Here is a 20,986-nt window from a genome sequence, read left to right as displayed (position 1 = left end):
TGTAGTTGTTCCCAAACAGGGGACACCTACAGGGGACACATGAAGGTGGGGGGAGGGTTTCAGGAGAAGTCAGGATAGCAACAAAGTCCATGAATTTGGGAAGCAGAGGGGCACATGGGTCTCAGACCCAGTTCACACACCTGCTTGGCAGCTTTAAAGAGCTGGAAGGAGCCCCCCTCCCATCCTGACCCTTCCTCTGGCTTTCCCAAACCTCCACAGCAGCTCTCCTCTCTCAAGCTCCCGTGACACCAGAGGAGAAGTGTCATTGCACAGCGGCACCCTGGCTCACACACTGCTTCCCTCCCCCACTTCCTGCAACCCAGGCCCCAGAGAAGCCCTCTCTACTGCCAACGCCTCCCAGAAACACAGCCGTGGCAACACTGCAGGCCGGGCTCCCAAGTTCGACTGTTACCATCGTCCGAGCCCCATTCTCTGAGCCTCCAATGCCCTCATCATACATGGACCAATGCTGGGGCCTGAACACCCAGCCTTGAATCCTGGCTCCATCCCCAACTTGCAATGTGACCTCGGATAAGTCATTTAATCCCTCTGAGACTCAGCTGCTTTATCTGTAAGATGGATACAATAACCTCTGCCCTGCCCATCTCGAAGGTTGTCAGAAAGATCCAAAGAGATAATATTTGTAAAAATATTTTATAAATTGCTTTACAGATGCACAGATCATCTTTAAGATGAAGGGTTGATCCCAGGCCCTTATTTCCTTTCTCCCAAGATACCACATTCCAGAAGAATAAAAAAGGTATAAGCTACCAGGTGAATAGAATAATGGGAGTGGGTGGAGGGTCTCAGTGGAAGAGAGATTTCAACAAGTGTGTGGAAGGAGAAGGGGGTGACTTAAGGAGGAAGGGCATAGCCCACGGATAGAGCCGATTTTCACAGAAAATTTTAAAGGGGGTGGAGGGCGGGGCAGGGACATGGTGTTAAAATGAGGATTGGTTGTGAGTCCACATCCGGAACAATCAAGCCCACCCCCACAGCGGCCAGATATTTAATGTCAAGCAGAGGAGGGAAGAGGGAATGAATCAGACTGTCAGTTCCGGCTTTTAAAAAAAATTATCACTCCCAGTGAAAAGATCTGGATGTTCTAACAGCAAAAGGACCAATCTTGAACACCTACCCTCCATGAAAGCTGCTCTCAGCCTCAGAGACCCTATCAGCTTTGTATTGTTCAAATAGGAATAGATAACCAAGGGCCACCTGGTCAACCTGAGGATATAGACCAAGATAAACCATCAGATAAAATGACCACAGAGAATTCATTTTGAAGAAATTCAAAACATTAATTTGAAAAGATATGTGCAGCCCTATGTTCATTACAGCGTCATTTACAACAGCCAAGATATGGAGCAGCCCAAGTGCCCATCCATAGACAAATGCATAAAGAAGATGCGGAACATATATACAATGGGGTAGTACTCAGCCATAAAAAGAATGAAATCTTACCATTTGTGACAACAAATGGACCTAGAGGGTATTATGCTAAATGAAATGAGTCAGACAGGAAAAGACAGATACCATATGATTTCACTTATATGTGGAATTTTAAAAAATGAACAAACAAAACAGAAACAAATGTATAGATTCAGAGAACAAATTGGTGGTCCACAGATGGGAAGGGGGTTGAGAGGATGGGTGAAAAGGTGAGAGGGATTAAGAAGTACAAATTGGCCAGTTATTAAAACAGTCACAGGGATGTAAAGGACAGCTTAGGGAACATAGTCAGTAACACTGTAATAACCATCCAAGGTGTCATATGGGTGTCATAATTATGTCAGAGGGGTACTAGACTTATTGGGGTGATCAATTCATAAAGTACGTTAATGTCTGATCACTATGTTGTACACCTGGAACTAATATAATACTGTATGTCAACTGTAATTGAAAAATACATTTCAAAAGAGAAAATATTTGATTTTTTGGTATGTTATAATTATGGGCATCATTTTTCTATTTTTTTGTTTTCATTCTTTTTCTTCATAATATAAGCCTAATTAAACTATTTCATATTAATCACTATTTGTGCCTACACACAAAAATAAATAAATAAAAATACTGGTTTTAAAAAAATATGACCACAGAGAGAACTATTGGAGGCATGAAACAGAACTCCAAGATATTCTCCTTAGTGTCCCCAGAGCAGTTCAAGAAGGCACGAGGTCCTTAAAATAAGAACAGGCCACTCTGAGAACAAAGTCAGAGCCCCTGAGGGGGAAAGTTCACTAGATGAGATAGAAGATAAAGTCAAGAACTTTTCTCAGAAAGCAGAAGCAAAGGGCAGGGAGATAGCAAGAGATGAGATTAAACTATATGAGTGCTAGAGGAGCTATCGAGAAAAGCCAGTATTCAACTCTTAAATGCACTAAAAAGAGGAAACAGAAAAATGAAGAGGAGCAAATACAAAGAACTCTAAGAGAACGCTCAAGGGTTTGGACATGAGCCCCAGATGAAGAGGTCCCCGTGGTGCACATCCCGGGCACACCATCAGGACGTTTCTGAACATCATGATCTGAAAAGGCAGGTCATCTCCAAAGGAACCAGTGTTGTGCACGTGTGGCCCTGGGTGCAAGCAGATGACAGAAGCTCTTCAGCAGCATTCTGGGGGGAAACAACTTCCACCTAAAATACCAACCCCACCAAACCAGCGACCAAGTATAAGGGAAGAATTAAGGCATTTAGACACAGAAGGACTCAAAAGTTTACCTCCCACCCATCCTTTTGGAGACTTTGCTTTAAGAGGGGGTAGAGGAAAATGAGGAGTAAATCAAGAAAGAAGCAGCTATGGGTTCTCAGGTGAATCCGACCTAAGCAGGCAGAGAAGGAAGCTCTGGGGAGATGTGTGGCCTATCAGGACGCAGCCTGTCCGGGGTGAGGCAGGAGGATGAAGGGAAACCTGGGGGAATGCCTAGTTGATGGAGAAGGGAGGGTCAGGGGGGAAATAGGGCATAATAGAGACGGGAGAGTTCAAGGGGGAAAAGATGACTAGAAGCTTCAGAAAAAAAGGGGAGGGGGAGAATTGTACAAAAAGATAGAATCACCATTATCTGATCTTCAAATTTTAGAATCAACCTATAGAGAAAAGCCTGCAACAGGCTGCTATAGAATGTACATGTTAGCAGCCTTGACATTTTAAAGGTAAACTCATGGATGACCGAAGCCAGAGGCTGGAACTAAAAAGCAGGGGTAACTTTAACAGCCTCATATCACAAAGTGCTGGATCAAGAGCTACTGCCAATATTTAGTAGAAAAAGAAACAGGTTATTGGGCAATCTATAGATAGAAGAACTACAAATAGCAACAGTCCTCACCCAGGAAAATGGGGCGGGGCTGGGTGTGGGCTAAGGGAGCTGAATCCTCACCCATCGCTGAGGCAGGACGGGAGGGGACACTGCAAACAGGGCAAGTCAGGAGACAGCAGCGTGCACGTGGCACTGAGAGGTATGGGAGCAGGTACCGCAGAAACAGCCAAGAGTTGGAAGCAGCAGGGGTGGGGGTAGGTGTGGGGCAGGGGACTGTCACTTTTTATTATTATAAACTTTCGTATTCTACTTGATGTTTCTAGCCATGTGCTAGAGATGGCAATAATAATGAGATGATAATGGTCATCTCATTTTCCTTCCCCCCCCCCTTTTCTTTCATGACCTCCTCGTTTTCACTCTGGTCGCATTCACTTTTCCATCCATTCATTCACTTAACAAACGCATCCTGAGCCCATGCAGGGCCAGGCTCCAGGACTCAGAGAGGCCTGGAGAACCCTGCCAGCCCCGGCCCCAGTCCCTCTCCTATCTCAGTGAGGGCTCCACCCCAGAAAGATGGGGAAGTGGAGGCAGGAGAGGGCAGCCAGTGGGTGAGACCATCTGGGTGTGAGCACAGGCAGCAGCTGATCTATAATAATAAAAGTATAATATGCTAATTAGACCAGATGTCCTTCCGGACGACCTTCCAGATAAAGCCGGAGCTATGAGGGAAGCCTGGGTCCCGGGTGCCAGAGGGAAGCCAGTGCCAGCAGCCAGGGGAAGGAGGGCCTACTCTTGCACGAATTTCGTGCATCGGGCCTCTAGTTTAAAAATAAAGAGGCTTGCCGAAACCGGTTTGGCTCAGTGGATAGAGCGTCGGCCTGCGGACTGAAGGGTCCCAGGTTCGGTTCCGGTCAAGGGCATGTACCTGGGTTGCGGGCACATCCCCAGTAGGAGATGTGCAGGAGGCGGCTGATCGATGTTTCTCTCTCATCGATGTTTCTAACTCTCTATCTCTCTCCCTTCCTCTCTGTAAAAAATCAATAAAATATATTTAAAAAAAAAAAAAATAAAGAGGCTCTAGAATCACTAAATTCAATGTCGATATTTTTACAATATAGGGACAATGCATTTTCATAACAAATCGTGATAGTGCAATTTCTCACAATCTGATTTTGTCAGGAGTGAGGCTTGTCTGGGTGGAATTTTCCGGCTCACTGACTTTCACCACGGAGAGGAGCAATGTTGGATGAGAATCTCCCCAGATGAATCGCACAGGTCCCATCTCCTCAGCCAGAACTCCAGCTGACATCATGCGCTGAACGGCTTTGGAGCGCATCCATCCAAGCCCCTCAGGTCATAGATGAGAACTTAACCTTTTCCCAATGACTCACAGTCTCCACCACAAGCAGGGCCACAGCTCTGGGCTGGAGCAAAGCACGCAGGTGCCCAGGCGGTCAGAATCACTCAGATCGGAGGCCGGGCTCTGGGCTCTCGGATTTCAGCCCCAGAGGGCCCACTGACCCCCAGCTTGAGGACTCAGGAAAGGAGGCACGAGGCTCACGGCTCCCCAACACCCTGCCATGCTGATGCCCCATAAATAGCCCCAGCCTCTCTTCTCTTCTCAGACCTGCAGTGCCCACTCCCAGGGCCTGGGGACCACAGGAGGGCAGCTGCCATGGAGACCCAGGGTGCTACAAGGCCCAGAGGGCACCAGCTGGGATAGTCATTTGGTTCAGGGGACCAGAGGCAGAGGTGAGAACTAACGCCAACCATGCAGAGGACCAAATGCCACCAACACGACAAGGGACAGGGTGGGCACAGATCATGGGGAAATATGAGGCTCCCCATCGCACCCCACAACATTTGTGATTCGGGCTTGAAACAAAGGGCCCAGGCAATTTCTAATTTAGTCCCTAAATGGAAGGTGTGGTAGGGACTACTATGAGCCGAGTAGTATCTCCCCCAAAATGCATATGTTGAAGACCTAACCCCCAACCTCTCAGAATGTGACCATCTTTCTGGGATAGAGTCTTTGAAGAGGTGGTTAAGATAAAATGACATCACTAGGGTGAGCCCTAATCCACTGTGACTGGTGTCCTCATTAGAGGAAATTAGGACACAGGCACACAGAAGGACGACCGTGTGGAGACAGGGAAGGCAGCCGTCTCGAAGCCACAGAGAGACCCAGCCCTCCTGACACCTCGATCTGCCTCCAGCCCACAGAACTTCGAGAAAAGAAAGCTCTGGTGTTTAAGCCCCAGCTGTGGTCCCTTGTGATGGGAGCCCAACAGGCTAGTACAGGGACAAACACCAACATATACACAATATACGGGGGGAGAAATGGGAAGCAGCACAGAGGGAAGCCGAATATAGGGGGTCCCTCAGGTTGTCCTGTGCAGACCTTGAAGTAACCATGGAGAAACTGCCTGTTTTTCATAATTTAAAAAATGGGTGAGCCCTGACTGGTTTGGCTCAGTGGATAGAGCGTCAGCCTGCAGACTAAAAGGTCCCAGGTTCGATTCCAGCCAAGAGCATGTACCTTGCTTGTGGGCACATCCCCAGTAGGGGGTGTGCAGGAGGCAGCTGAATCGATGTTTCTTTCTCATCGATGTTTCTAACTCTCTATCCCTCTCCCTTCCTCTCTGTAAAAAATCAATAAAAATACATTTTTTTTAAAAAATGGGTGATCTGCCCTTTGTAACGAGGGCCCTGGGTTTGCACAGTGCGGCACTGACGGGCCTGCAGTCTCTGAATTTGGGGAAAAGATAAAGGCTCTCTCTCTGCTTATGAGCTTATGGATGGGGCTCCTGATTGAGGTCGGGGCACCCATCTTCGCCACTAAATCCCCACTCCTCGGTGGAATGTATCAAACACCAATCACACCATACCCCCCACCTGCCTCAAACCCTTCCCAGTGCCCTTTGGTAACGATAAAACTAAATCCCACCCCACAAGGTCCGGCCCCTGCCTGCCCCTCTAGCAGCATTGCTTCTGCTTCCCCCTCTCCTGCTGGCATTCAAGCTGCCCTGACCCTGCACAGCCTGGGACACAGCGGGCTCCTTCCTGGCACCGGGCCTTTGCACAAACTGTTCCCTCGGTCAGGAATCCTCTTGGCTGAATTAACTCCTATCACCCTTCACACCGTCGCTTCCTCAGAGAAGCCTGGCCTGACCACCCCTCCCCCCAGCCCAGGTCAAGTTCCCTGTCACCCTCATCTCCCTAAGGTAATCAGTTATTACTGTCCGCTTCCCCGCTGGGCTGGGAGCTCCTGGGGGCAGGCACCACGGTGTGTGCTCAGCCCAGGGCTGGGTGGGGCTGGCGGGAGGGTGAGCTGCTCACATGTTCCTCTCTAGAGAGGGCACACAGCCCCCTGGTTAGTGCAGAGACCATGAGCGACACAGCTAATCCCAGCTGGACATTTGGTCTTATCTTGGACATTTCCTGCAGCTACTAAGCTTACAGAGTCGGAATGACAGCCCAGAAAAGCTGTTGCTGCTGCTGCTGGTTCCAGAGAGGAAGGAAAGGGGAGAGAAGGAAAGGGAAGATGCAATGAACGTTGAGCACCTACTGTGTGTGCTACTATGTATGTGGACTGCTGGGTTACTATTTTCACATATGTTAATTCAACTAGTTTTTATAGCAACCCTTAAAAGCGGGGTGAGAGTGTCCCCATTTTTATAGGCAAGAGAAGGCTTAGAGAGGTTAAGTCATTTGTATGAAGATGCAGAGCTGGGCCCTAACTGGTTTGGCTCAGTGGATAGAGCGTCGGCCTGCGGACTGAAGGGTCCCAGGTTCGATTCCAGTCAAGGGCATGTACCTTGGTTGCGGGCACATCCCCAGTAGGAGATGTGCAGGAGGCAGCTGATCGATGTTTCTCTCTCATCGATGTTTCTAACTCTCTATCTCTCTCCCTTGCTCTCTGTTAAAAAATCAATAAAATATATATTTTTTTAAAAAGATGCAGAGCTGGTAAAGCCCAGCATCGGCTTCGGAGCCCAGGTCTGCCTGAACCCAAGGCTCATGTTCTTTCTATGACCCACGCTCCCCGGAGACCATGTCAAAGGGCTCAAGGAGCAATGGCTCCTGCCTGCGGGCGTGGACAGCAGTGCAGGGATCGTGTCCGGGGCCATGAGCCCACTTGAGCGCTCAGCACTGCCTGCCTCAATAAACTGCACTTCTTCCATATCCAGACATTACTGTTTTAAAATCAACATACATCCTGTCCTGATGAACACAGCACCCAGTCCTCTGAATGGTTTACCGAATTCATGGCAGTCACGGGAGGGAAAGCAGGGACAGGCACACGCGCTAAAATGTTCAGCATGTAACATGCTTTTCTCACACAGGCTGTAACAGAGCCAGGTGATCTACTGCTGAGGGGGAGGAGAGAGCACAGGTCTCTTGCCATTTATAAAAAAAAGAAAGAAAGAGTGAAAAATACCTATACGTAGATGCTGGGTTTTGCATAGACTTTCTGGGAGGATGCAGGGGACACGGGGTGGCCTCTTAGCTCTGAGGAGAACTGGGGGGTTGTGGGCAAGGGACTGTAGGCAGGGGACTTTTCACTGTTTACCTTTTTGTAAAATTTTAATGAATATAAAATGTTTAAAAGACCACAGCACGAAGGTGATGCTTAACCCTCGCACACAGGACTACATTTCAGGTAAGACGCTCCCGGGCCCTGTTCGATTTCTATACCTGAGGAGCCGGTGATGATAATCTCGGAGACCGGTAACTGAGCCGGGACTGAAAGGCCAAGTCCACAGAGGTGACCTAGCAAACTTGGGCTTTTTCCACAAAACACCATCATCCCTGAGTGCGGCCCGCCCGGCTCTCCCGATGCCAGGGCCCTGGGAAGTAGACCTAATGCTTGTTCTGTCTGATCCCCCGAGGTTCCTACCGTATTTCCTTCCACCCAAATCCCCACCTGCCCCCTGGCCCTGCCCCATTCCCACGTGCACATGCCCCCACCGCCCAGCCCGGCCACACTCACATGGACAGCACCTTCACCTCCAAGATCTCGTTCCTCAGCTCCAGGCATCTTGTGGAGTTATATTCTAAAGGGCCCTCGTAAAATTCAAAGTACCTGGGGACCAACAGGGACAGAGGTTACTATGCAGAGAAGCGGCCTGACTTTCAGGGACACTTGTTGGGGGGGGCCGGGGGGGGGGTCTGTCCTTGTCAAATAAATAGAGCAAACCAGTCCCACCCAGCAGATGAGCTGGTGGAAGGCCCCGGGACTGCTGGGCCTCTGGCCCGATCAGTTAGTGTAAGCATTTACAGGAGCACGACCCCACTTCAGCAAATCATGACATTCAGAAGCAAGTGGTTCCAAGTTGGTGGCTGGAAAGGGGAGTTGCTCTGGCTCTTCCTGTGATCAGCCACTGAAGGAGGCAGCACTGGGCCGGGCGGCAAGGTGGCTGCCTTCAGCCAGCCCTGCCCTTTCCTGCCCCCTCATCCTCCTCTTAGGAACGTGTTACACAATGACAGCCACAAGCATAGCTGAGACCCACTACTTTTCCCCCGTGCAAGCATTTCCATCTCCGTTAGCTCACTTGATTCTCATGCTCGCGCAGTGACTAAGTGAGACTGACATTTCTTTCTCCCCATTTGGCAGCTGGGAAAACTGAGGCTAAACAGATGGAGCCCCAGGTCCCACTGTCAGTGTGGGCATGGCCAGGCTTGGTCTAGATCCCACTGCAGAGGGGCCCAAGCCCCTCCAACACCAGCTGGCTCCAGGCATGTCAGAGCCACCTCAGGGTTCCTTCAGCAGCTTCATGCAGAATCACAACTCCAATTTCAGCCAGTGCTTGCCAAGCCCTTACCACGGGCCCAGGGCTGGGCCCAACACTTGACAAGAAGGCATCCACTTTGATCTTTATAACTAGCCCCCAAGGAAAGGGATGCCATCAGCATCAGAACAGGCTCCAGGATTTAGCTCACTTCCCCAGAGTCATGTGGATAGGAGGTGGCAGAGCTGCACCATGAGCCTCAAGGCTGCTCCTGTCCACTCACCTACAAGAACACCTGGTGTCCCATGGGCACTGCCGAGGATCCCTTTAAGGCCTCCCCTTCTCACACCCTGGAAGGAAGGGCATCACCTGACTCGGGGTGGGGAGGGATGAGTTATGGGGAAGGTTCCCTTGAAGATAAAACATAGTGGTTCACTGCTGGGCTTGACCAAGGAGGCAGGGTGGGGCCTCCCGGGCCGAGGCCAGGTGACCCTCTCCTCATGGCCTCCGTCTGGAGGTGGTGCAGAAGAGACCGGGCAGATTAAGCCGGGAGGCTGGGTGCATGGCAGCCTCAGCTCCTCAGAAGAGAAGCCTGCAGGGTCTAGCCACTCTAAATGTGGGACCATTGACCTCGCAGTAGAGAGCCCTGGAGAATCAGAAGTGGGAGAAGTGCCCCAGGGCTGCTCCCGGGCCCTGCAATCCATGAGCAAGGATTTAAAATACAGGCATTCCTCAGGCATTTCCCAGAAACCCGTTGGTAACTATTGCTTGTGTTCTCACATGTCCAACTTACATGTGCAAACTTATGTACGGCTGCTTTAGAAATACTACATCGGTTTACCCAGTAAGTTGGTGTCTTTTAAAAATATTTGTATGCTAAACAACTTTCAATTTCATATTTAATACTTTAAAACACATTCTGTTTATAAATATGTATTTTTTAATTTTAATCAAATTTGACAGTTAATTTTAAAGCATAACTATATATTTAAGAATTTTTAAATGTTAGAACAAAATATTTTTAAAATAACATAAATATAATTTCATAGTTAATTTAAAAATATATTCATAAATATGTTCTTAATAATTTTAATACAGCAATAGTTAATTTGACAGTACTGTAATTATATATTTAAGTAATTTAAAATTACATTTCAAAATATGAAAACATTTTATACAACAAATTGGCTCCTATTTATAAAATAAGTTGGCTCCTTGTTCTTGTATCATAAAAGAATTGAAGTAGAGTTAATAAAAATTAGGCATTTGGGATCCCCAACATATCACACTCACTTTTTTCTCTCTGTTTCCCTCATGTTTTTGAACTCCCTCCTCTGTTGTTCTCACCCAGCAAACTCATATTAATACTTCAGTACCCACTTTAAATGCACCCACTTCTGGGAAGGCTTCCTGACCATTACCTCCATCATCTTCTGTACACTGTCATTTAATTAGAGCAAATAACACTGTATTAAAATAGTCTGTTTATATATCCATTTCCCTTCCAAACTGTAAGCATGGGAACTGTCTTTGTTATCTCTGTACCTTCTGTACTACAGAGGCAGGAAAGCTAAGAACTATATTTCCCAGACTCCCTTGCAGCTAGGTCCTGGATAAAGTTGAAGTTCAATCATTCAGAAGCACTTGCACAAGACTGTTATTGGAGAAGAATGACAAGCTGGTGCAGAATGTGGCCGAGATGGCATGGCTCTTGGAAACTGTAGGGGTGGCAGCACTTTCATGATTCTATCGGAGGCAGCAGCTTTCACAGTGGCCTCATTTCACGGTGTAATTAGGGGAGGCAACTCTGGAAGCTCTGCCTCGTGTCTGTCTTCAGAACTAGTTGGATCCTTGATAAATCCTTTTCTGTTTGAATTAGTTAAAAAGGATTCTGTTATCTGCAACTAAGAACAAGGAAGAGGTCAGCCTGGGGCCACGAAAAATGTCCATGACCTTGCCTTTAATTCATGTCGTTTTCCAGTCACACAACACAAAGTGGGGTCTGGTATCTGATTACAAAGATCATCATTCGCAACCAGAGCCAGTGGCACCAAGCCCTTTGGAATCCACTGGGTCATCCAAAGCCATGATCTCAGGCTGCTACCAGAAAAGCTCCCGATTCAAAGGATGCAGGAGGTCGTTAGGAGGAGAGAGATGGGAAAGCTGTGGACACATATTGGATATGCCTCTAAACCAGCTGTGTGACTTTGGGTAAATCACTTCCCCTCTCTGGGCCTCTGCTTTCTCCTCCTTAAAACAATCTGTTTGAACTAGGTGATATCTAAAGGCCCATCCAGCACTAAAATTCGATACCAAGCTTCCCCAGAATTTCCCACTCTCTAATCAAGGCAGATCAATACTATGAATTAATGGTCCACACACAGGAGGAAGTTAAAACCAATCAGCCCCCTCCCTTCGATCAGCTAGCCCCTCCATTGCCTCCATGAGACCATCCTTGCCTTACCTCCATCAGCCTCCACTGGGCCTCCTTTTCTCCTGAATCCCCAACATCATTCATAAGAAACTAGACAATGATCCCAAATGGTCAACCTATGAACCCGGAGGTCACGGTTCAATTCCCAGTCAGGGCACATGCCTGAGTTGCGGGCTCAGTCCCCAGTATAGGGCATGCAGGAGGCAGCTGATCAATGAGTCTCTCTCATCATTGATGTTTCTCTCTCTCCTTCTCCCTTCCTCTCTGAAAGCAATAAAAAAATATTTTTTTAAGTGTAGCACATATGTAACGGGGTTTAGACAAGATATTGATGATAATTTCAGGGAAAATAGTAGCAAATGCCAGGAATACAGGAAGTACCCAATAAATATTCACTCTTTCCCCCCCTTTTCCTGCTATTAAAGGGCAAGAACTGAGAGTGGATGCCCAGGGAGAGAGTCAGACACTTGCTTACAGTCCCTCAGCTGGTTGATGGCAGAGCTGAGTCAGAGATGAATAACTCAGGAACTTTCTCCACCGTCTGCTGCTATTAGTAACCCTCTCTCCTGCACCCTGTGAATAAAGCCCACACTGAGCTCTGCGTGGACATGGGGATGTCCTTGATCACCCATCTCTGCCGCAGATTCCAGTCACAGAACTGTGTTTCTGATGCTTTGACGTTGGGACATGCTGACTCTGGAGAGACTGCCCCTCCCAGGGCTTGCCTAGAGGTTCCCTGAGATAATAAAGGACTGACTCAAGCTTCCCCTTAACCTGTGAACACACCTTTCACATGCACACCCACCAATACTGAGCTCATACCCCACCCCCACCAACTTCTCTCACACTCAGGGCTACTATCTATCCCAGGTGCCTGAAGACACTCCGGGTGGTACCTAAGTCAAAATCAAAACTGCTCCAATGGCTGGGTCTAGAGCCTCCAGGGTTCCCATCTGAAAAATGGAACTAATAGGCCTTGCTTCCTTCTCCATCCTACCTGGGCTTTCCTTTGAGGGAGGGGAGCTCTACTGCTCCATCCGTCTCTAAAGACGACTGACCTGAGGAAATAAAATTGCCAGAAGCACGGCCATACTAGTCACCTCTAGTGTGCTTCTGACAGATGCCCAAGGACTGCGTTCTGGAGGGGCCGTGGAAACCCCTGTTTGGTCTGGATATAGCCCATCATGCAGACATCAAAACTGAGGCTTCCATTTTTTGGTGTAATGACATAGGAAGAGGCTCACATGATAACACTGAGTGGGAAATGCAAGTTATAAAACTGTGGTTTTATAAGAAGAATTACATATACATATGTGAATGCATGGGGAATTGGGGAGCTGTAATAAAATATTAATAGTGGGTTTCTTCGAGTGGTTTTAAAAAATACTTTTCTGGCCCTGGCTGGTTTAGTTCAATGGATAGAGTATTGGCCTGCAGGTCCCAGGTTTGATTCCGGTCATGTGCACATGGGCTGTGGGCTCAGTCCCCCATAGGGGGCATGCAGGAGGCAGCCAATCAATATTCTCTCTCATCATTGATGCTTCTATCTCTCTCTCCCTCTCCCTTCCTCTCTGAAATCAATAAAAAAAATTTTTTTAATTAAAAAAAAGACTTTTCTATAATGGAGTTATGACTCTTTTATTATTGGGAATCACTAGTAAATGCCCTTTTATTTTAAGTCCTAGATCTCTCTTGAAATTGTTCTAGCTTCCCCTTAACCTGCTAGAAGACTGGGAGAAGCAGTTTCTCCAACCTTCTTAACGCCATTAGCCTCTCAAGGTGAGTTTGTCACTGTCTCTTCTTTCAATTCAGGAAAGATGATCTCTATGCAGCTCGAAGGGGTGGGGGCCCTGGCATCCCATTCGGGCACCTCACTGGTATAAATAGTTCCCGCCGGCCAGATCAGGAGCCCAGCTCGTCTCAGATGCCACTTGGCTTCCGGCAGCCAAGTCCGAGGCTGGTGCCAGGCTGCATCCGTCCTGCTCCTTGTCTCTGTGCCCTCGGGACTGTGGCGGGCAAGGCTGGACTGGCTTGGCTGCCTGGCCAGCCACTGGGGGCCTCCACTAAGTGAGGGGACAAATGAGAAGGCCAAGGGCAGAGGGAGCTTGGTGGTCCCGACATGATTTCCCCTCCTCCCACCCAGACTTGGGCTCCAGCTCTACAGGCTGAGGAGGCCTCATGTCAGCAGGCCCAGGGCCTGGTGTGCAGATAGTCTGCCCGCCTTTCCCCACGAGCCTGTCCCACAGGCTCCCCTGTTGGCCTGATCCCCGCCTCCAGAGCTGCCTCAGGACCATGGGTCTTCCTTGGGGGCCACAGTACTTTGAGCCCAGCAACTACTGGCTGCTACAGGATGAGGCCCCTGAATTCAACTTCCTATCTAACACTCCCTTCCTCCCCAGATGCTGACCTTCAGGGAACAAAAGCCCAGGGAAGGTGGCTGTGCTGAGCAAGAGCACTCCTGTTAGGCCTCCTCCAGCCCCTGGAGCAGGGCAATGGCCCCAGCTCAGGAGTCTACACCCCAGGCCCTGTCAGCCTGGGGCAGAGTCTCCAGGAAGACAGAGTCGTTTGTTCCACACTGGGGGGGGAACCCGCGTGGGCATGGCACCTCTACAAATTAGGAAAAAGCACCTTTTTCTCCAGGTGAATTAAGCCTCATGCCAGGCACACGGCTTGTCACGTGAGGGCGAGGGGGGTTTCAGCTGCATTTGCCCCCTTGGCTGGTGTTTTTGCACAGAGCCCACCCAGCACATCTGTATGCGGCAGCCTGATGCTAGACTCTAATTTTGTCTTGTTTAACCCTCCTAACTGCCCTACGAGGCAGGCATTATTTCCCCATGTTATACCCAAGACTCAGACTGCAAGGGGTAAAGTAACTTGCCCACAGGCATTGGGTTAGTAATTGGTGGCACTAGAAAGGGAACCCCAGGCTTCCAAGAGCCCAGAACCCAAGTTCTGACTCTGATAAGCCACGGCCAGGTCACTGGAGTTTTCTCAGTAAGCAGCGCCCCCCTCCCCCCCAAGGCCCACAGCCCCCTTCGGTGAGCTCTGTGCTATTTCTAGAGCCAGAAGAGCTGCCGGTTCCAGACAGCACACCACCCGTCAGAGCAAACGCACAGAAATCAGTCTGAAAACTACAGTCTGACAACACAAAGGGCTGAGTGTCTTCCCACACGGGTGCAGAGAGAGGCACGAAGGCTTGGCTGTTGACAACGGCAGGTCATAGCTCCCAGTGGTGGAGAGACCTGGCTCGGCCCCCTGCCTGGACCATGGTCCTGTCTGAGCCACGGTTTCCTCATCTGTCCACAGGGGTCCCTCAGCTATTTGGAGATATCAGAACTGAAAACTAAAGAGCCTGATGTTCTGAGTGCAACCCGTGTTAGTCTTGTAACTGATCTGCTCCCAGCATGGGCCTCGCTGAAGTGCCATTCCTGGCCTGGGGTGGGAGCTGGGGGTCAGGGCATAGCCCACTGCGACACTTCTCCCTACCCAAACCAGCAGTTCTGCAGGGCCTCAAGTCACATGTCCAGCACATTCCTGCAAGAGCACATATTTGGGGGCCTTATTTTGGGCCCAGATCAGGGAGCCCTGACAAGCTCCCCTTGTAAAATTCAGCTCACCAGCCATGGGCCTCTGGGTGTCGAAAGTCAATTTGGCCACCTTCCTCATGCACATCGTCCTACTGCTCCTGGGGCTTCCCCACCGTGCCCCAGGCGCCCAAGCCGAGAGCTACATCCCAGGGGCCTCTTTTTTTTCTTTTTTTTTTTTTAAGTATATTTGTATTGATTTCAGAGAGGAAGGGAGAGGGAGAGAGAGCTAGAAACATCAATGATAAGAGAGAATCATTGATCGGCTGCCTCCTGCATACTCCACACTAAGAATCGAGCCCGCAACCCAGGCATGTGCCCAGACCGGGAATCGAACTGTGACCTCCTGCTTCATAGTTTGATGTTTAACCACTGAGCCACACCAGCCAGGCCCAGTGGCCTCTTCCTAGTTCATCGCTCACTTCAGGCCTCTTTTCCATGCAGTGCCAGGGACCTGACCTGGTCTTCTTTCTCCCTGATTAGTGTCTGTCTGGAATCCTCTTCCTCGCTGTGTCTTCCCAGTTGCTACAGAGCAGGGGCCAGCCTTGAGCAGCCTTCCCCACCCTCCGGCATGGCGTTGTGACAGGGGTGTGGGCTGCGGGCTGCGCACGGCCACATGGAGTGGGAGACGGGGACAGCCCTGGGTGCCTTACTTTCTGAGCCCCCTAAGCTGGTTATGGGGTGGGTGCTTGCTCCTCCCAGCCCGACCCAGACCCCGACCCCAACCCTTTTTCTTTCCATCTCCATTTCTTTACATTCTTACTCCATTCTGTGGACTCTGCCTTCGCTAAGTGACGGTATAAAATTCTCACGGATGGTCAGGGAGGCCAGGAGCATGGGAGCGGTGAAGAAGGAGAGGAGGGAGATTGGATGATGGCTGTTGAAGGGGGTAACAGATGGTTTGGGGAGCTGAAGTGGGGGGAGGAAGAGGGGAGGCCCTGACAGGCACCCATCATCTTCTGATCTGGAAACGGAGCCCCAAGAGGCAGCATCTCCTACCCAGACTCCTCCGTGTGTCAGGAGCAAAGATTGGGCCAGACTCTACTGGGGAGGTCCACTCAGGGGACTCCGAAGTGGGGGTTTTATAGGTGAGGAAACTGAGGCATAGAAAGGTACATGTAAGCCTCCTCCCTGTGTCAGGGCGCCCACAGCCCTGCCCGCACAGTCAGCCTCCTCCCTGTGTCAGGGCGCCCACAGCCCTGCCCGCGCAGTCAGCCTCCTCCATGTGTCAGGGCGCCCACAGCCCTGCCCGCACAGTCAGCCTCCTCCGTCTCAGCCCCTGAGGCCCACGCTAGGTGCCCGGGAGGGAAGGGGAAGCCGTGCCAACTTTGTCTGGTTTTTCCAGCACCCAGCCCAGAACACTCTGCCAAACCCGAGCCTCCGAATTCTTCCCAGCTGGATGGAGCCCAGGAGTGCTGTCCCTTTATTTATGTATTTATTTTTGTCCTTCCGCAGAAGTGAAATTGACCAGAAAGGTTTAGGCTAAGCCAGGCTGCACCACGGTGCGGGCGTGCAGACCCTCTGCTGCCTGGGCCCCCACAGCTGTCACCACATCTGGAAGTCCACGCTGCATAGTTCTTTCCTTTGGGGTGACCTTGCCACTGAGGGCTCCTCTTTGAAAGGCAGAAATCCCAGGAGCGTTTTGGGGGGTAATAATCAGAAAATACTAAGCACAGGGACGGGGGTAGAGGGTGACACACAGAAGATAAAAGTGGGAAAGAGGAGAGGGGAGACGGGAGACCCTACAGATCACCTTGCCTGTAGCGCTAAGGACAACAGTCATTATAGGAAGGGAATCCTATATATTAAAGGGTAATATGCAAACTGACCCTAACAGCAGAACGACTGGGAATGACTGGTCACTATGACACACACTGACCACCAGGGGGCAGATGCTCAATGCAGGAGCTGCCCCCTGGTGGTCAGTGGGCTCCCACAGGGGGAGCTCTGCTCAGCCACAAGCCAGGTTGACGACTGCCAGTATAGCAGTGGTGGTGGGAGCCTCTCCCGCCTCCTCAGCAGCACTAAGGATGTCCGACTGCAGCTTAGGCCTGCTCCCCACTGGCAAGTGGACATCCCCCGAGGGCTCCCGGGCTGCCAGAGGGATGTCTGATTGCCAGCTTAGGCCCAATCCCCCGGGGAGCGGGCCTAAGCCAGCAGGTGGTCATCCCCCAAGGGGTCCCAGACTGCGAGAGGGCACAGGCCGTGCTGAGGGACCCCTCCCCCCGCCCGAGTGCACAAATTTTTGTGCACCGGGCCTCTAGTATGTACATAATTACCTACCTGAGTCACTATGGCATTTATTACAGTCTACCAGCCGGGGGCGAGGACAGGACTATACAGCATGGAAGACTTGGGAAGAAAGCTCAGGAGAGCTACCCAACCCTGCATGACCTGCCCGCAGCCCAGAAGGGAGGATCCCTCCGTCCAGCATGGCCCATCAGTGCTGGGGCCCCAAAGTCACACTGGACGGGGTGAGTCCCAGCTCCTCCACCAGCACCTGGAAGTGGCGACTCAGTTTCCTCATCTGTAAAGGGGACAATGACAGCAGCCACCCTAAAGGTTTGAGGGTGAGGATTAAAGGCAGTAAGATGCCTGGCACACAGCCCCCAGTAGTGCTTGGCCACAGGCATCGCCTGTGGAGGTCCAAGCCAAGTCTCACCCCTCCGCGGAAGCGCCTCCGACTTCCACTCTGAGCCCTTGGAGCCCTCGCCATCTGGCCCACACAGCTTATCGCCTCGTTATATACAGTCTTGAAACAATTAGGGAACAATTCAACACAGCATAATGAAGCGCTGAACTGAAGTCCATCCACCTCCTTCCTGCTCTGAAACACGACTGCTCCAAACCCCATATTGTGCAGTGCACGCTAGACACACACACAGATGGATCTCAGCCGAGAGGACTCCGGCCCAAGTACTCAACCCTCAGCTTGGGGCCTGCTCTTCCCTCCTGTGGCCGTGCTACCCTCCCACTGGGGAGCCCCTGGACCCCAACTTGAAGCCCAGCTGCACGGGGAGAATGCTGCCCAGGAGCAGGCAGCTTAGGTGAGTGGCAGCGTGGCCAGCTCTGCTCCAGAACCCAGAGGGAAGTGCCCCTGAGGCTGCCTTTGCACACCACCCCCTGCCATCCTACCCCAGGCCAGGGTGCCTCAGGCTGTGCAGAGCCTGGGAGAAGCGGCCGATGAGGCCAGCCAGCGAGGCCACTTGTGGGCTGGTCTGAAGTTAGAGGGCCCACAAGGCCCTGCGTGCACAGGGTCCGGCCCGGCTCTCCGGGGCGGGGGGCTCCGTGGGGTTAGAGGGATGCCTGAGCAAATGCAGAAGGGTTTATGCAAACTGGCAGAGAATTCTCCGTGTGGGCAATGACAGAAATAGCCCTCTGCGCAGACACATCGCACAGAAAGTCGAGTTAAAGGGGCTATCAGGGACGGCTTCAGGGAGGAGGTGGGGCAGGAGGCGGAAACTGGAGGGAGGACAGGACTTGGATGGGGAGCAAGGTGCAGGTGGCAGACGCTGGCAGTGGGAAAAGCTGGAAACAGCCCTTGTGCAGTGGTCTCAGGGCGGCTGCCCAAACCGGCCCCCAGGAGCCAGTCCTGTCTTGCTCAGTGGATTAGCACTTTCCAGGGAAACCTCTCCATGAGCTCTGAACCTTCCCTGGCAGGCAAACACTTGCTGACATGCCGAGACCACCCCCCATCTGCATGGGCAGGTCTCACAGCGAAGGGCCGACATTGGAGCCTCAACATTTGGAAGGGACAACTCTAGACTCCTCACTCTCGCTGGTGACATCCCAGGGGCCAGAGCTCCCAGCACATACCTGCGGAAAGAACTGAGCTCCTGAAAGGCCCTGATCCCAGTTCACGGCCTGCAGGCCTGTCTGTGGACACCTCCCCGACTGAGTGTTTATATTACAGCCATATCTTTTATTTTCCAAAGCACTGAACAAAATCGTCCATACTGGGGGTCCCTGAAGAACATACTACTTCTCTGCAGGGGCAGTTTAATGTTTTGGTGTCAGTATTAACAGCAGCAGACACTCAAGCCTCTTTCCCAGGGAAACAGACTGAGAGTCAGCCGGTACTTAGAGATGCAAAAATGAAGGAACAAAACAATTTAATCAGCCCCTGGAAACCCTCGGCTGGCAGGTTCCAGCCACACCCAGCTCCAAGCAGAGCGTGCATCCTGCCTGAGAATATTCTGTTTTCTCTCATTCAACAAATAATTACTGCACTCCCACTGCTGAGCATGCAGACTGCCCTGAATCACTGATTTTAGCTCCAAACACCACAGCAGATCGAGAAGAAATAACCACGTGATGGTGTGAATGTCAAATCTCAGTTGCAGTCTTGATGGAAACGGTCCCTCCCCAGCCAGGTCACCTCACGGGTGGGCGGAGCGTCGGAACCGCCTTCACAGTGGGATTGCAGAGGAGCAGGGACCCAGCTGCCACCCACCCCTGCTGCCACCCCTCACACCTGGACACACTTGCAGGCTGATACTCAAAATCCTTGCAGCAGCTATGGACCGAGGCCCCACCTCAAATGGAGGCTTGCAACCCAGGCTGCCTCCCCAGCCCACCCCCAGCAGAAGGGGGCCAGTGAGTCCCTACTTGGTTTGGTTGGGTCTTAGGCCTCATCCCTCATGTCAAAGGACACAAGTCAGGATCCCAAGATGCAGTGAGCTTTGGGCCACTGCGCCAAGCTGGCTTCTTCCCCGAGGGCCGCTCTGGGGGTGAGCCACGGGGTGGGGGCTGCAGGTTCACCCCGACAGGCTTCCCCCTCCCTGGTTATTCGCCCGGGTCTGTACCTGGAGCTGGAGTCACTGCCGCCGGGTGACTCTGGGTCGTCCGTGGCATTAAAGAGCCCCGTCCAATTGTCCAGCTGGTCGCCACTCTGCCAACCAAACTGGAGGCCTCTGGTAAGAGAACGAGGCAGTCGGTACTCACGCTCAGGTGCTGGGTTAAGCCTGTCTACCAGAGAGCCACGGGCTGTGGTGTGCCCAGTGGCACATCACCTCGATCACACTCAGTGGGGACGAGGGTGATGTCCAACCGTGGGGACGACGATAATAAACCTTTACAGGGGTCTCTGCTCGACTGCATCCCCTCATCGCACCTTTACCGGCAGAGCAGAGGTTTCCCATTGCACACACAGGGAAACTGAGGCTCAGCCAGGTCCAGGTCACGGTGCCCTCCTGCCTCCCAAGTGGTGTGTCCCTCAGTTCCCGCCTCTAGAGACCTACACAAGAGCCCCTAATCGCCACACTGTCCTCAGAGGCCAGACACACTGCAAAGATTTTAGTGACACCTGGGTTTCCAACGCAGGACACGCCTCCTAGGTTAAGACGCTGGACTCAAAGCACAAGGTCCTCTCTGCTCCCTCCCCAAACCTGGCTGAAATGATAGCAAAGGGATAAGGACCTGCGCTTGGAGCCAGGGATGGAAGGGGGCTAGGGACAACACTGGGGGAGATGACAAGCAGGTGGGGAGCCCTAACTGTCCACCAGAAGCAAGTCTATTCCCCTCGCACAGCTCAGGAAGCCGGGGGTGGTTCCGTGGTGCCCTCCCTTTCCCTTCACAACTCTCCTTGGACCATTTGGACTGTGACACACCCTGGCTAACACACCCCATAACAATCCAACCAGACGCTAATATTTATGTTCCCACAAAGTGCTTCACTTCCACCGGGGAGCGGAGTCAGGCCTCCGGAGAACAGAAGGGGAATGAGTGAAGCTGGGGAAGCCAGGGTGTGCGTCCTGCCTGCCAGCGTAAGTGCCTGAGCGGCAGTGCCCTGCTGCCATTTGGGAAGGTAGGAAGATAGTCTCTCACACACACACACACACACACACACACACACACAGACACACACACATACACACACAGACACACAGACACACAGACACACAGACACACACACACAGACACACAAACACACATACACACACACACCGACACACACAGACACACACAGACACACAGACA

The 20,986-nt window shown here is 51.4% G+C and overlaps 1 protein-coding gene across 2 annotated transcripts in view; it reads right to left on the bottom strand.

Moving 5' to 3' along the window:
- The window catches only part of ST8SIA5 (ST8 alpha-N-acetyl-neuraminide alpha-2,8-sialyltransferase 5), a 41,994-nt gene that overhangs the window by 12,204 nt on the left and 8,804 nt on the right, over positions 1-20,986 (bottom strand). The window contains exons 2-3 of one of the 2 annotated variants that reach the window (XM_006085128.3): positions 19,813-19,920; positions 8,251-8,343 (exon numbers count right to left, since the gene is read on the bottom strand). In XM_006085128.3, the coding sequence (XP_006085190.1) occupies positions 8,251-8,343; positions 19,813-19,920 (201 nt within the window). The remainder of the gene's footprint in view (positions 1-8,250; positions 8,344-19,812; positions 19,921-20,986) is intronic. The other variant, XM_006085129.3, reaches the window with a different exon arrangement.

The sequence above is a fragment of the Myotis lucifugus genome, unplaced genomic scaffold (assembly GCF_000147115.1).
Source record: "Myotis lucifugus unplaced genomic scaffold, Myoluc2.0 scaffold_16, whole genome shotgun sequence".
NCBI lineage: Eukaryota > Metazoa > Chordata > Mammalia > Chiroptera > Vespertilionidae > Myotis > Myotis lucifugus.
The sequence above is the reverse complement of the archived record's forward strand: the minus strand, read 5'-3'. Positions and strand labels throughout refer to the sequence as shown.